Below are 13040 nucleotides of genomic sequence, written 5' to 3' on the forward strand. Positions count from 1 at the left end.
GGCCTCAAAACAGAGTTTCATTATACGTTTTCTTTTTTCTTGCCCTGGTGTGAGTGATTCTGACTCCCCGGAGCCACTCAGTGTCTGATCCAGTACCCGCCTGGCCCTGCTCGTCCGGCCAGCTCTGGGCTGTAAGCAGGGAGGTACAGACCCCCCAGGGAGGTACAGACCCCCCAGGGAGGTACAGACCCCCCCCCCCCCCCCCCCAGGGAGGTACAGCCCCCCCCCCCCCAGGGAGGTACAGACCCCCCCCCCCCCCCCCAGGGAGGTACAGCCCCCCCCCCCCCAGGGAGGTACAGCCCCCCCCCCCCCCCCCAGGGAGGTACAGCCCCCCCCCCCCCCCAGGGAGGTACAGCCCCCCCCCCCCAGGGAGGTACAGCCCCCCCCCCCCCCCCAGGGAGGTACAGCCCCCCCCCCCCCCCAGGGAGGTACAGCCCCCCCCCCCCCCCCCCCAGGGAGGTACAGCCCCCCCCCCCCCCCAGGGAGGTACAGCCCCCCCCCCCCCAGGGAGGTACAGCCCCCCCCCCCCCCAGGGAGGTACAGCCCCCCCCCCAGGGAGGTACAGCCCCCCCCCCCCCCCCCCCAGGGAGGTACAGCCCCCCCCCCCCCAGGGAGGTACAGCCCCCCCCCCCCCCCCCCCAGGGAGGTACAGCCCCCCCCCCCCCCAGGGAGGTACAGCCCCCCCCCCCCCCCAGGGAGGTACAGCCCCCCCCCCCCAGAGAGGTACAGCCCCCCCCCCCCCCCCAGAGAGGTACAGCCCCCCCCCCCCCCCCCCAGGGAGGTACAGCCCCCCCCCCCCCCCAGGGAGGTACAGCCCCCCTCCCCCAGGGAGGTACAGCCCAGCCTGCCAGGAGCCAGACAGAACTGCCATGGCTCGGCCAGGTGCTGCTGTTGTGTTTGGGCTGCAGGGCATGGCTCCATGCTAAACAATTACACCAGGCCCAACACCTCTCCCCTCTCTCAGCATGATCCAGATAATGAGCCTAAATATTTCAGGGCTGTGGATGAAGAACCAGCCTGTGTGCCAAGCCTTTCTCTTCTGGAGGGGTTGGCAGGTAACATCAGGCCCCAAGTCGAAGGCTTTCATGCCAGGTTTGTTTGAGTTTGCTGCTCTGGGGAAGCAGTGAAGGGGATGGAGAGAAAGAGAAGGGGAAGGAGGGAAGGGGAAGGAGGGAAACAGTGTGAGAGAGAGAAAAATAAAATATTGGAAGTGTATATTAGCATATAATAAAGGAGAGAGAATTGGGAAGTAAACAAAGAGAAGAATGGAGAGAAAGGGGGGGGGGAGCAGGAAGGACAGGGGGAGGGAGGAGAGCAGGTCTTTGTAAGATTGGCTAAAAGGTAGCATCACTTCAAAAGAACTGTCCTCATCTTTTAAAGAGCAGTACTCCAGCTGGGCCAGCCTCCCTGGTCTCATCTGGAGAGAGATGCTGCTGTGTGCAGCAGGCCAGCAGGTGCAGGAATGAAACTCAGCCCAGATCTCCATGACTTTGATCTCTCTACTCTCCTTCGTCTGCATCTGAACTGAAAGGCTTTGGCTACTAATATACAGGGTCGGTTTACAGGAAGTCCCAGTTCAGATCAGTAGGTGTAGATGTATTCCACGTCAACTCTTCCAGAAGACGGTAGTTCTCCAGGAGTGAGAAGGTGAATCTTTGCTAGTTTGGTAGGTCTTCATTAAAGAGCTTGTCTGATAAACCACAGCTCTTTAAAGGAGTGTGGAGATTAAACCCCTTGTTTTCAGATGGGTTATTTAGTGAGGTCTATCTGCAATGATACTTCACTGGAATCCTTAGGGTTAGGGTTAGTAACTCAGGGTTTCCCGCAGCACTTTTCCGTTAAGGTGGCCGCCTAAGCAACACACGCCTGCCGCCTTAACTACGTCGTAATTTTTTTTTGTCATGTTACAAAAATGTGTTTGTAACGGGACAAAATAATTTCGATTCTAAAGTTTAATCTTTCTGCATTCTAGGTTGAAGTAATGTGTTGTTTAAAAAAAAAAAATGGTAAACTGACCTCTGACTGGACAACACTTTCAATGGCAAAACTGCTGTTGGAGTGGAAAAAGGGACCATGTCAAAATCATTTTCATTTTGTCTTTGTCTACCTTTCACTCGATCGATTTTGAGGGCCGTCATTTCTTTTAGTTTGTGCTGGCGCGGAAGCACTCTGACCCTAACCCTAACCCCACTATGACCTGCTGAATACGCTGAAAACTTCAGAGGCAGGTTGAAATGTGCAGAGGAAGTGAATACTGCAGACAGAGACTGGGGCCTAGACCCGGGGGCAGGACTGGGGCCTAGACCCGGGGGCAGGACTGGGGCCTAGACCCGGGGGCAGGACTGGGGCCTAGACCCGGGGGCAGGACTGGCGCCTAGACCCGGGGGCAGGACTGGGGCCTAGACCCGGGGGCAGGACTGGGGCCTAGACCCGGGGGCAGGGTTGATCCTGGCGCACAGACACGTGTAGAGGAGGCGAGGCAGGAGCACACTCTCAGTTGGCTCTTGCATGTTCCTGTCCATGTGAACAGTCTCTGCCTGTCTCTGGACCAGAGACCAGAGGTTCATTACTGGACCAGAGACCAGAGGTTCATTACTGGACCAGAGACCAGAGGTTCATTACTGGACCAGAGACCAGAGGTTCATTACTGGACCAGAGACCAGAGGTTCATTACTGGACCAGAGACCAGAGGTTCATTACTGGACCAGAGACCAGAGGTTCATTACTGGACCAGAGACCAGAGGTTCATTACTGGACCAAAGACCAGAGATTCATTACTGGACCAGAGACCAGAGGTTCATTACTGGATCAGATGTTCATTACTGGATCAGAGGTTCATTACTGGACCAGAGGTTCATTACTGGATCAGAGACCAGAAGTTCATACTGGACCAGAGACCAGAGATTCATTACTGGAGCAGAGACCAGAGGTTCATTACTGGACCAGAGGTTCATTACTGGATCAGAGACCAGAGGTTCATTACTGGAGCAGAGACCAGAGGTTCATTACTGGAGCAGAGACCAGAGGTTCATTACTGGAGCAGAGACCAGAGGTTCATTACTGTATCAGAGACCAGAGGTTCATTACTGTATCAGAGACCAGTGGTTCATTTCTGGATCAGAGACCAGAGGTTCATTACTGGATCAGAGACAAGTGGTTCGTTCTCCGTGTTCCCTCCGTGTTCTCTGTGTTCTGTGTGGTGCCAGGGTTGCGGAGGTCAGCAGCAGGTTTTCTGTCTCCTCAGGTCTGAGGCTCTCTGCAGCCCAGCTGTGCAGGTCTGCTGTTACATTACCATCAATTCACCTTTTAACTACCATCAATTAACCTTTTAATTAATGAGAAAGTAGTGGGATACAAGGACAAGAGCAGTAATGACTGCAGGGCTCTTATTACTTACTGTTTCATCTGTTACCACTCAGTGTTACACACAGCATGGCATCGTGGAGGCCAGGCTGTCTGGGCGGGAGGGGGGCAGGCCGTCTGGGCGAGAGGGGGGCAGGCCGTCTGGGCGAGAGGGGGGCAGGCCGTCTGGGTGGGGGGTGAGAGGGGGGCAGGCCGTCTGGGCGAGAGAGGGGCAGGCCGTCTGGGTGGGGGGTGAGAGGGGGGAAGGCCGTCTGGGTGAGAGAGGGGCAGGCCGTCTGGGTGGGGGGTGAGAGACTCTGAGAGAGAGAGACGCTGAGAGAGAGAGAGACGCTGAGAGACGCTGAGAGAGAGAGACGCTGAGAGAGAGAGACACTGAGAGAGAGAGAGACGCTGAGAGAGAGAGACGCTGAGAGACCCTGAGAGAGAGAGACGCTGAGAGAGAGAGACGCTGAGAGACGCTGAGAGACGCTGAGAGAGAGAGACGCTGAGAGAGACGCTGAGAGAGAGAGAGAGACGCTGAGAGAGAGAGACGCTGAGAGAGAGAGACGCTGAGAGAGAGAGACGCTGAGAGAGAGAGACGCTGAGAGACGCTGAGAGAGAGAGACGCTGAGAGAGAGACGCTGAGAGAGAGAGACGCTGAGAGAGAGACGCTGAGAGAGAGAGACGCTGAGAGAGAGAGACGCTGAGAGAGAGACGCTGAGAGAGAGAGACGCTGAGAGAGAGAGACGCTGAGAGAGAGAGACGCTGAGAGAGAGAGACGCTGAGAGAGAGAGACGCTGAGAGAGAGACGCTGAGAGAGAGACGCTGAGAGAGAGACGCTGAGAGAGAGAGACGCTGAGAGAGAGAGACGCTGAGAGAGAGAGACGCTGAGAGAGAGAGACGCTGAGAGAGAGACGCTGAGAGAGAGACGCTGAGAGAGAGAGACGCTGAGAGAGAGAGACGCTGAGAGAGAGACGCTGAGAGAGAGACGCTGAGAGAGAGACGCTGAGAGAGACTGGGCTGGTGCCAGAGGTCCTGAGTGAGGTGGGTTCTAGCAGCTCTGTTGAGAGGCGTGTGCTTGGACGCAGAGTTTGAGCTTGGGGATCTCTGTGCAGACACACTCCTTCAGATGTTTGACGGTTTGTTTGTGTTTCCGTGTGTGTCAGGTTCTACCCCTGGAGAACCAGATGAAGGATCCAAAGAGGTTCCCTGTGGCCCTCAATATTGGGATGGGGGTGGTGACCGTCCTCTACGTTGTCCTGGCAACGCTGGGTTACCTCCATTTTGGTGACGAGATCAAAGGGAGCATAACCCTGAACCTTCCTCATAACTCCTGGTGAGCTGGGGCCTGGGGGGCTGTAAATCTAGATGGGTGAGCAGGGGGCTAGGGGTCTAGACAGGTGAGCAGGTAGATCTAGACAGGGGGGCTGGGGGTCTATACAGGTGAGCAGGTACATCTAGACAGGTGAGCTGGGGGCTGGGGGTCTAGACAGGTGAGCAGGTAGATGTAGACAGGTGAGCAGGTAGATTTAGACAGGGGGGCTGGGAGCTGGGGGTATAGACAGGTGAGCAGGTAGATCTACACAGGTGAGCTGGGGGCTGGGGGTCTAGACAGGTGACCAGGTAGATGTAGACGGGTGAGCAGGTAGATGTAGGCAGGTAGATGTAGTCAGGTGAGCAGGTAGATATAGACAGTTGAGCAGGTAGATGTAGACAGGTGAGCAGGTTAGATCTAGACATCTACTATCCCCTCCCTCCCTTCCTCCCCTCCCCTCTCTTCCTCCCCTCCCCTCCCCTCCCTTCCTCCCCTTCCTCCCCTTCCTCCCCTCCCCTCCCTTCCTCCCCTCCCCTCCCTTCCTCCCCTTCCTCCCCTCCCCTCTCCTCCCCTTCCTCCCCTTCCTCCCCTCCCCTCCCCTCCCTTCCTCCCCTTCCTCCCCTCCCCTCCCCTCCCTTCCTCCCCTTCCTCCCCTCCCCTCCCCTCCCCTCCCTTCCTCCCCTTCCTCCCCTCCCCTCCCCTCCCCTCCCCTCCCCTCTGCTGGCAGCCAGAAGCACCTCCGGTTGTCACTGAGGAGAATGGCTTCTCCCCAGACTGCACTAATCACTGCCAGCCCAGTCTGGATTCCACGCTTGATACATCCTCTGGGCCCTGCTGTTGCTAGGGTAGCTGTAGTAGAACCCGGCTGTTGCTAGGGTAGCTGTAGTAGAACCGGGTTGTTGCTAGGGTGGCTGTAGTAGAACCCGGCTGTTGCTAAGGCTGGTTTTGATGTTGTTGGGGTCACCTGCTGTGTTGCGGAGAGGTTTGGGTTAGGGCTGTATTCATGGTTACACTGCCATCAAAACCTGGAGATTTAGAGCAGTCAGTGGAAACTGGATTTACCCTGTGGGTGAACACGGTTAAGGTATCAGGTTAACAACCACCCGGTCTACTGACCCCCCGGTCTACTGACCCCCCGGTCTACTGACCCCCCGGTCTACTGACCCCCCGGTCTACTGACCACTGTGTTTGATGTGTCCTTCCTCAGGGCCAACCAGATGGTGAAGATCCTGTATTCTTTCGGTGTGTTCATCAGCTTCTCCATCCAGTTCTTCGTCCCTGCGGAGATCCTGGTCCCCTCGGCCCGCGCCCGCCTGCCGGAGGCGTGGAGGATCCCTGGGGAGATGCTGCTGCGAGGCCTGCTGGTCTGCGTCACCTGTGAGCACCTCTCCCTGGCTCTGTTCACATGTTGGGTCTGGGGGTGGAGGGTTTGGGTGATGTGCATGTTTTCTCTCTTAGAGTAGTATCTCTTTATTACGGTGAACTCTTTATACCCTAACAACATGTTCCATTGCTCTCTTGCCTCTGAAATGACGGAATTGTCTTATTGGAGGAAGATTGGTGCCTGCCAATCGAAAGAGAGTAAATGAATAGCATGACAAGTGGAAGTGAAAAACCACATTAGTGCTAAGCGTTTGCCGGAGTGTGTCGAAGGAGACTAGCAGCTAGGATAACGCTCATGTGACGGTGCCACAGGGGGAGAGGGGAGGGGAGCCTTCCAGGCTGTTGTTCTGCTTGTGTTGTGGCACCCAGTTCCTCGTTCCACAAGCAAACTCGTATATACTGGCTCTGTATCAGGGCTTGGGGTCATCAGCTGCCCTCATATTTTTCAAATGTCACTTTGTTTAAAGGGGTCATTGACTGTTTTTTGGGGGGTATTTCACACTGTTCCTTAAGGTCACCGAATAGGGTATGTAACATTGGTTGGGCTGAAAATGGCCAGGGTGCTGTTCTATGCACCCTGGTGCTTCCTGTGAAATTGTCCTGGGAAAAAACGCTAGGTTTTCTCCTTTTATGGTATGCTCATGAATATATAGATGAGCTGCGTGCTAATTGGTTGGTTTACAACGAGTGAAGCTGCAGAGCAAAAACGTAACACGGCCAACAGCACTCACTGAAACGAGAAGGTGGAGACTTGAAATAAAAATGTGCAAATAAGTCTTTTGTGTCTTGACAACACTGTTTTCAACAGATTGACTACATATCATTTGAAATGATAACGTTAGTTGTTTCCACTTCTGTTTTCGAAGCAAACGGGATTGACTTAAGTGGGTAACGTTACAGTTTAGCAACCAAACTATATCGTGATTCAACTCAGCTTCAGTTAGCTAGATATCTTGCTGAAAAATAAAATGAAAAATAACCTGACAAAGATCTGGACAAACATGCATCGTGAATTGTAGATTTACATGACAACATGGGTTATTTATTCAAATGAAACACAGTCAGGAACATGAAATAACGCGTTAGCCCCATTGCCAATAAACTAGGCTAAATCATCACACATTCTACCTATTCTCTTGCGTTAGCAAGCTAAACTTGTTTACATGCCTACTGTAGGTGTTTTCGCTATCTAGCTGTTCTTGCATTCCTTGCAAATCGGCGTTAATAAAAAGCAGATGAGCTAGAGTCTAGCTAACATTGACTAGACGGGCATGGCTGATGTTAGTCTATACCGTAGCGTAGAAGATCCCTGTGCAGTTCGACCCTCAATTACACATTTGCTCGAATCATTTCACCAAGGACGGTTTTGAAAACCTGGGACAATGTAAAGCAGGATTTGCTATGAAGCTGTTACTGAAAAGAGGTGCGTTCCGACCTTATGTTCATCACAACCGCAAGCTGTAGTATGACTTGTCGGTAACAGTTATTAGCAATGCTAACGTATCCTATATCTAGCACCTGCCTTTCTCCAGTTCTTTCAAATATACTCTAGACAGGCGTTAGCAATAGGCTAGACTGCTATTCGTTTTCTGGCAATTTTTTCGGAAGCTTCCCTTCTAATGCCGACTACAGCTAGTCAAGCTAGAGTCATTTGCTAACTAAGGTATGTTGATGTGTTTTGAAATATATTTAACATTTTACCTATGCTAGATACAGGAGACGTTAGCATTGCTAATAGGCTAACTGTTAGCGACAAAATCATACTTACAGCTTGCGTTTGTGATGAGCATACGGTTGGAACAGCACCTCTTTTCAGCAACAGCGGCTTAGCAAATCCTTCTTTAAATTGTCCAAGGTTTTCATTCAAAACTGTCTTTGTTGAAATGGTTCGAGCAAATGAATAAATGAGTGTCGAACTTCAAAGGGATCTTCTCATAGAAAAACATCAGCCATGCCCGTTGAGTGTCTGGTTCCTTGGGAAGATTATGAAAAGTGTCAGCATTCCCAGTAGAGCCTGGAACACTGCATTTACGATGGTCTATTTTCAATATACTTTAAAAACTTAAAAACGTTCTCCTTTGTTGTTTGCGTGGAAGTACACAGAGCAGCGCGCAGCTAAACTAGTGTCTGAGATCCTGGGCCAGAACACCAGAGGGCTGGTCTGTATGTAAATGTTGAGGCGTGACAAAGGTGATGCTATATTTGTGACGTCACAAATACATCTTTTTCAAAACCGATCGTTTTACAGCTGCTGTTTCAAGTTGTTAGATAGGAAAGAGGTGTCAATGGACTTTGAGGTTCACTGTATGTCCATTTTACCCACCTAACTGTCGTTATTCAACTATGACAAGGTAAAATCGGTTTTGCAATCAATGACCCCTTTAAAGATTCACTTAGTGTGAATTCTTCCTGCCAACACTTCTCCCATCATCCCTTAACTTCCTCCTGGATCAGTCTTCTCCCACCCTGTTATGGCATTAGCCATGCCACCGTACAGCATTAGCTTGCGTTGGTGTGTCTACATTTATGGTGCCTCCACAAAAAATGATGGATAGATTTGTGTTTACGAAAGAGTAACCATGGGGTCTCTTATGATTACAATTTTGTTCTAAAACCCATCTTTGGATAAATTGAATCAATCATTGAACCGTGGAACCACACAGAAGCGAGATATATGAACATAAATATTTGTTTACTGCTGTTGTTCATGCGTGGCCTTATTTATGAGATTCATGAATTTTGTCTCGACAGTAAATAACTCCTTCATCCATTCAGCCGTTCATCTACAGTAGTCACAGATTTATCTTCTCATCTGCCGATCAAATTCTGGACAGGGATAGCAGAGCAAAGGAGAGCAAACAAGCCTGTTTCATGACCAAGAAACAAGTCAAGAAAATGACATCAAGCTTAAGAATTGTTCAATCCCCTTCATGGCTTTGTGCTCGAGCTGGTTAGTGTATTCATGTGCAGGCCTGCCTCCTCTCCTCCACCTCTCTTCCTGCCTCCTCTCCTCCTGCCTCCACCTCTCCTCCTGCCTCCTCTCCTCCTGCCTCCTCTCCTCCACCTCTCTTCCTGCCTCCACTCCTCCTCCTGCCTCCACCTCTCCTCCTGCCTCCTCTCCTCCACCTCTCCTCCTGCCTCCTCCACCTCTCCTCCTGCCTCCTCCACCTCTCCTCCTGCCTCCTCTCCTCCTGCCTCCTCTCCTGCCTCCTCTCCTCCACCTCAGCTTGTGTTTAGTCACAGCAGGGTCATGAACTACCTGTTAGGAGAGCAGCAGCTGTCTGTCATCCAGTGTTGAAGTTACAGACCCACTAATGTAGGCAGCACCCAACTTACAGGCCCTGTCTGTGGTGCTGGACCAGGGGCTCTGTCTGTGGTGCTGGACCAGGGGCTCTGTCCGTGGTGCTGGACCAGGGGCTCTGTCTGTGGTGCTGGACCAGGGGCCCTGTCCTTGGTGCTGGATCACGGGCTCTGTCCGTGGTGTTGAATCCTCAGCTTCGTTCACAATGAGACATGCATCTCCACTATCCATCCTTTTCCCTACCCTGCCTCTCTTCTTTCCCTCCTCACCCCTGCTTCATTTATCCATCCTTCCTCCTCTCCCCCCCCTCTATTCCCCTTGCCTCTCTGCCTGCCTCCCCCCTGGCCGTCCCAGGTGCAGAGCAGACAGCAGCCAGCTGTGCTGAGAGGAGAGGCAGGAGCGGACTCTTCAGACAAGGAGCGTTTCTTTCCCTAATGGTCTCCTGGGAAACACAAATCAATATGAATCCCCGCCGTGCCCATTCCTGGATTGTATTCAAAATGTGCGTTTGTGCAAAATATTTGGATAGTGTGTTGTGTGTGTGTGTGTGTGCTTACACATATTGTGCAGCTGTATGAGTTTATCTGTGCAGGTGATAATGTCTGAGTGAACTGGTGTGTGGATGCTTTGACGAGGGGTTTGGCACGGAATAAATGTGTTCTATGGTTCAGGCCATCATTGTAAATAAGAATTTGTTCTTAATGATCTTGCCTGGGTAAATAAAGGTTAAATAACATTTAAAAAAAATTCTAGTTTAGATGAGAATCGGTACGTGGGGGGGGGGGGGGGGGGGGTGTAACATGTTAATGTATTTTTATGAAGAGGCCTTAGCTTTGGCTCAAAGAGTGGCAGAAAAGATTCTGTTTCAACACTGTAGATGTTTATGGATTATTCTATAATCACGCATGGACGAGTGCATCTTAGACGATTATGTTTTCTGTCTTTGCTGCAGTTCATGTTAGACGGTTCATATAAAATGTGATGACTATGCTGGGAGTTCTCTAACCTGCTAAATCTAGTTGCATCGTAAAATGAAAGGTAATGTGTCTTTTAAACAACTCTCCAGTGGTGGTTTAGACCAGAGCAGCTCTCAGGGTCAGAGAGCTGCTCTGAAAAAAGTTCTAATTTTTTGTAAAGGTTGCAAAAATATTTAAGCTTTTTTATTCTTCTAAAGTAAAATAAAAATAGCAACCTTTAGAAAACCTTAAAAAAGAAAAAGTAAACACGTGTCTACGTTTTTAACCTATTTTAAAAAAATGACTATCTTTGCAACCTTTAGAAAAAAATGTTTTCTCTTTGAAACATATTTGTCTTAGCCTGGTCCTAACCAGACCCTCGTACATTTCATTTGTACAGAGGGTCTGGGATCGCTCCATTGACAAGCGTTAAAGGTGACATGACATGCTGTTTTTGGATGCTTTTATATAGGCCTTAGTGGTCCCCTAATACTGTATCAGAAGTGCAGAATTACAGCCACAACTAGCAGTCCCACAAGGAGCTTTCCTCAGAACGCGCTGTTTTGGTGTCTGTAGCTTTAAATGCTAATGAGGAGCGGAGGGGCGGCACCATGCGCTAATGTTTACAATGGATGTATCGCAATGGCTGTAGCCCCGTTGCTGTAAGATGCCTCGAATTTGCCCATTCTCATCTGATAACCCTGGTTTGCAGAGGTACACACTCAGTCATTTCAATGAGGGAAAAGGCGGATATCGCGCGCGCCATAACACCAACAGCAGAACGGTTATCCAAATAACAAAGAAGTGTACAACACATGTTACAGCATGTGTATTCACACACATACTTGATGCTATCTACCTTTCCATTAGCGACAGTAACTCAGCTGTTAGATGCAGAGCTAATGTTACAGCCACATTCTAAGGGTAGCAAGCTAGGTAACCATATACAGTAAAGCTACAAAATGATATAGCGTTAGTTAACTTACTTGTCCGAGGTTAGTAGCTGGACGAAGCAGAGTTAGTACTGATCCAGAATTTAATTTCAGCAAGGCCAGTTTTGTATTAGCTCAAATTGAAGAAACAGTCGTGGCTGAAGTGTTTGGCGCAGACATACAAAACAAATGCGCCTACCACAGAAGTTGTGTAGGCGCATTTCCAGAGAAAATAAAATTAAGACACTGGGTCTTCAGAGGCTCGGATGAAGGAACTGTAAAAAGATTGTTGTTTTCCTTTGTACATCCAAACATCACAAAGTGTGCGTGAACCAGCGTAGGCAAGCTTTTTGTGCGTACGCAACGTTTATACGTGAGGCCCCTGGAGTTCAACCCTCTGCCCTCTACAGTCTTCTGCTGTTTCTGGCTTACAGCTCCAGTGACCCCAGGCTGGAGGGGCCCATGCGAGCCAGTAGGGGCCCCAGGGGGGGGAGGGGGAGGGTCACCAATGTGATCAATTAGATGAGGCCCAGAGACCAGGAGGCCTTGCGGTCGCTCAGTAATCCATCTACATCAGAGGACGACTCTGTCACCTCACAAAGCTGGTGAGGGATTACCTGCCAGCCTGGTTCCGACAAGCCCAGCTCAGCTCAGCTAGCACTTCACCCCCTCTACCACTCCCCCTCACCCACTCCGCCTCACCCCCTCTACCACTCCCCCTCACCCACTCCCCCTCTACCACTCCCCCTCACCCCCTCTACCACTCCCCCCTCACCCCCTCTACCACTCCGCCTCACCCCCTCTACCACTTCCCTGTCTCCTCTCCTCCTGCCTCCTATCCTCCACCTTTCCTCCTGCCACCTCTCCTCCACCTCTCCTCCTGCCTCCTCTCCTGGCCCCCCTTCTGCTCTGCCAGCTCTGTCCCTGGCCGCCCTTCTGCTCTGCCAGCTCTGTCCCTAGCCGCCCTTCTGCTCTGCCAGCTCTGTCCCTAGCCACCCTTCTGCTCTGCCAGCTCTGTCCCTAGCCACCCTTCTGCTCTGCCAGCTCTGTCCCTAGCCACCCTTCTGCTCTGCCAGCTCTGTCCCTAGCCACCCTTCTGCTCTGCCAGCTCTGTCCCTAGCCACCCTTCTGCTCTGCCAGCTCTGTCCCTAGCCACCCTTCTGCTCTGCCAGCTCTGTCCCTAGCCGCCGCTCTGCCAGCTCTGTCCCTGGCCGCCGCTCTGCCAGCTTTGTCCCTAGCCGCCACTCTGCCTGCCTCTCCAGACACTTTGTTATTCTTAATCAAATTACAGCCATCCTTCATTGCGCCACCCCCATCTCGCTGACTATGGGCTTATAATGCCTGGCATCTAAGACGGTTACCGGGGCTCAGTGGCATCTAAGACGGTTACCGGGGCTCAGTGGCATCTAACACGGTTACCGGGGCTCAGTGGCATCTAACACGGTTACCGGGGCTCAGTGGCATCTAACACGGTTACCGGCGCTCAGGGGCAGCCGCTGTCAGCCAGAAGGCCGGTGTGATGGGGCATTAGCAGAGCGTGAGGCTCTGATGTTCCCTCCTTAATGAAGTTGGAAGCTGTTCTCTAAAACTTTTCCCTGACGGAGGAGAACTTCCTGTGCTGTCCTGGCGTCCTGCTCAGGAGAGAGCCATCAACACCCCCAGCCGGGCTGCTCTACTGCCTGGATTGTTGTATATCTCTCATAATCTCAGGCCTGTTTAATTGATTTCATGAATAAAACATGAAACATTTTACTTACTTCCGCTCAATTTTGATTTTGCTTCTGTACTGCGTCTGGGCATGAGGAACGTAA

General features: G+C 51.6%; 1 protein-coding gene and 1 long non-coding RNA gene across 7 annotated transcripts in view; one reads left to right on the plus strand and one right to left on the minus strand.

Annotated features, from left to right (window-relative positions):
• The window catches only part of LOC134029631 (uncharacterized), a 102250-nt gene that overhangs the window by 50238 nt on the left and 38972 nt on the right, over positions 1-13040 (minus strand). The gene's annotated exons all lie outside the window — the stretch shown is intronic.
• The window catches only part of slc36a4 (solute carrier family 36 member 4), a 73005-nt gene that overhangs the window by 16010 nt on the left and 43955 nt on the right, over positions 1-13040 (plus strand). For all 5 annotated transcript variants that reach the window (XM_062473872.1, XM_062473870.1, XM_062473871.1 and 2 more), the window contains exons 10-11: positions 4509-4678; positions 5865-6034. In XM_062473872.1, coding sequence (XP_062329856.1) covers positions 4509-4678; positions 5865-6034 — 340 coding nt within the window. The remainder of the gene's footprint in view (positions 1-4508; positions 4679-5864; positions 6035-13040) is intronic.

The sequence above is a fragment of the Osmerus eperlanus genome, chromosome 11, assembly GCF_963692335.1.
Source record: "Osmerus eperlanus chromosome 11, fOsmEpe2.1, whole genome shotgun sequence".
Taxonomy (NCBI): Eukaryota; Metazoa; Chordata; class Actinopteri; order Osmeriformes; family Osmeridae; genus Osmerus; species Osmerus eperlanus.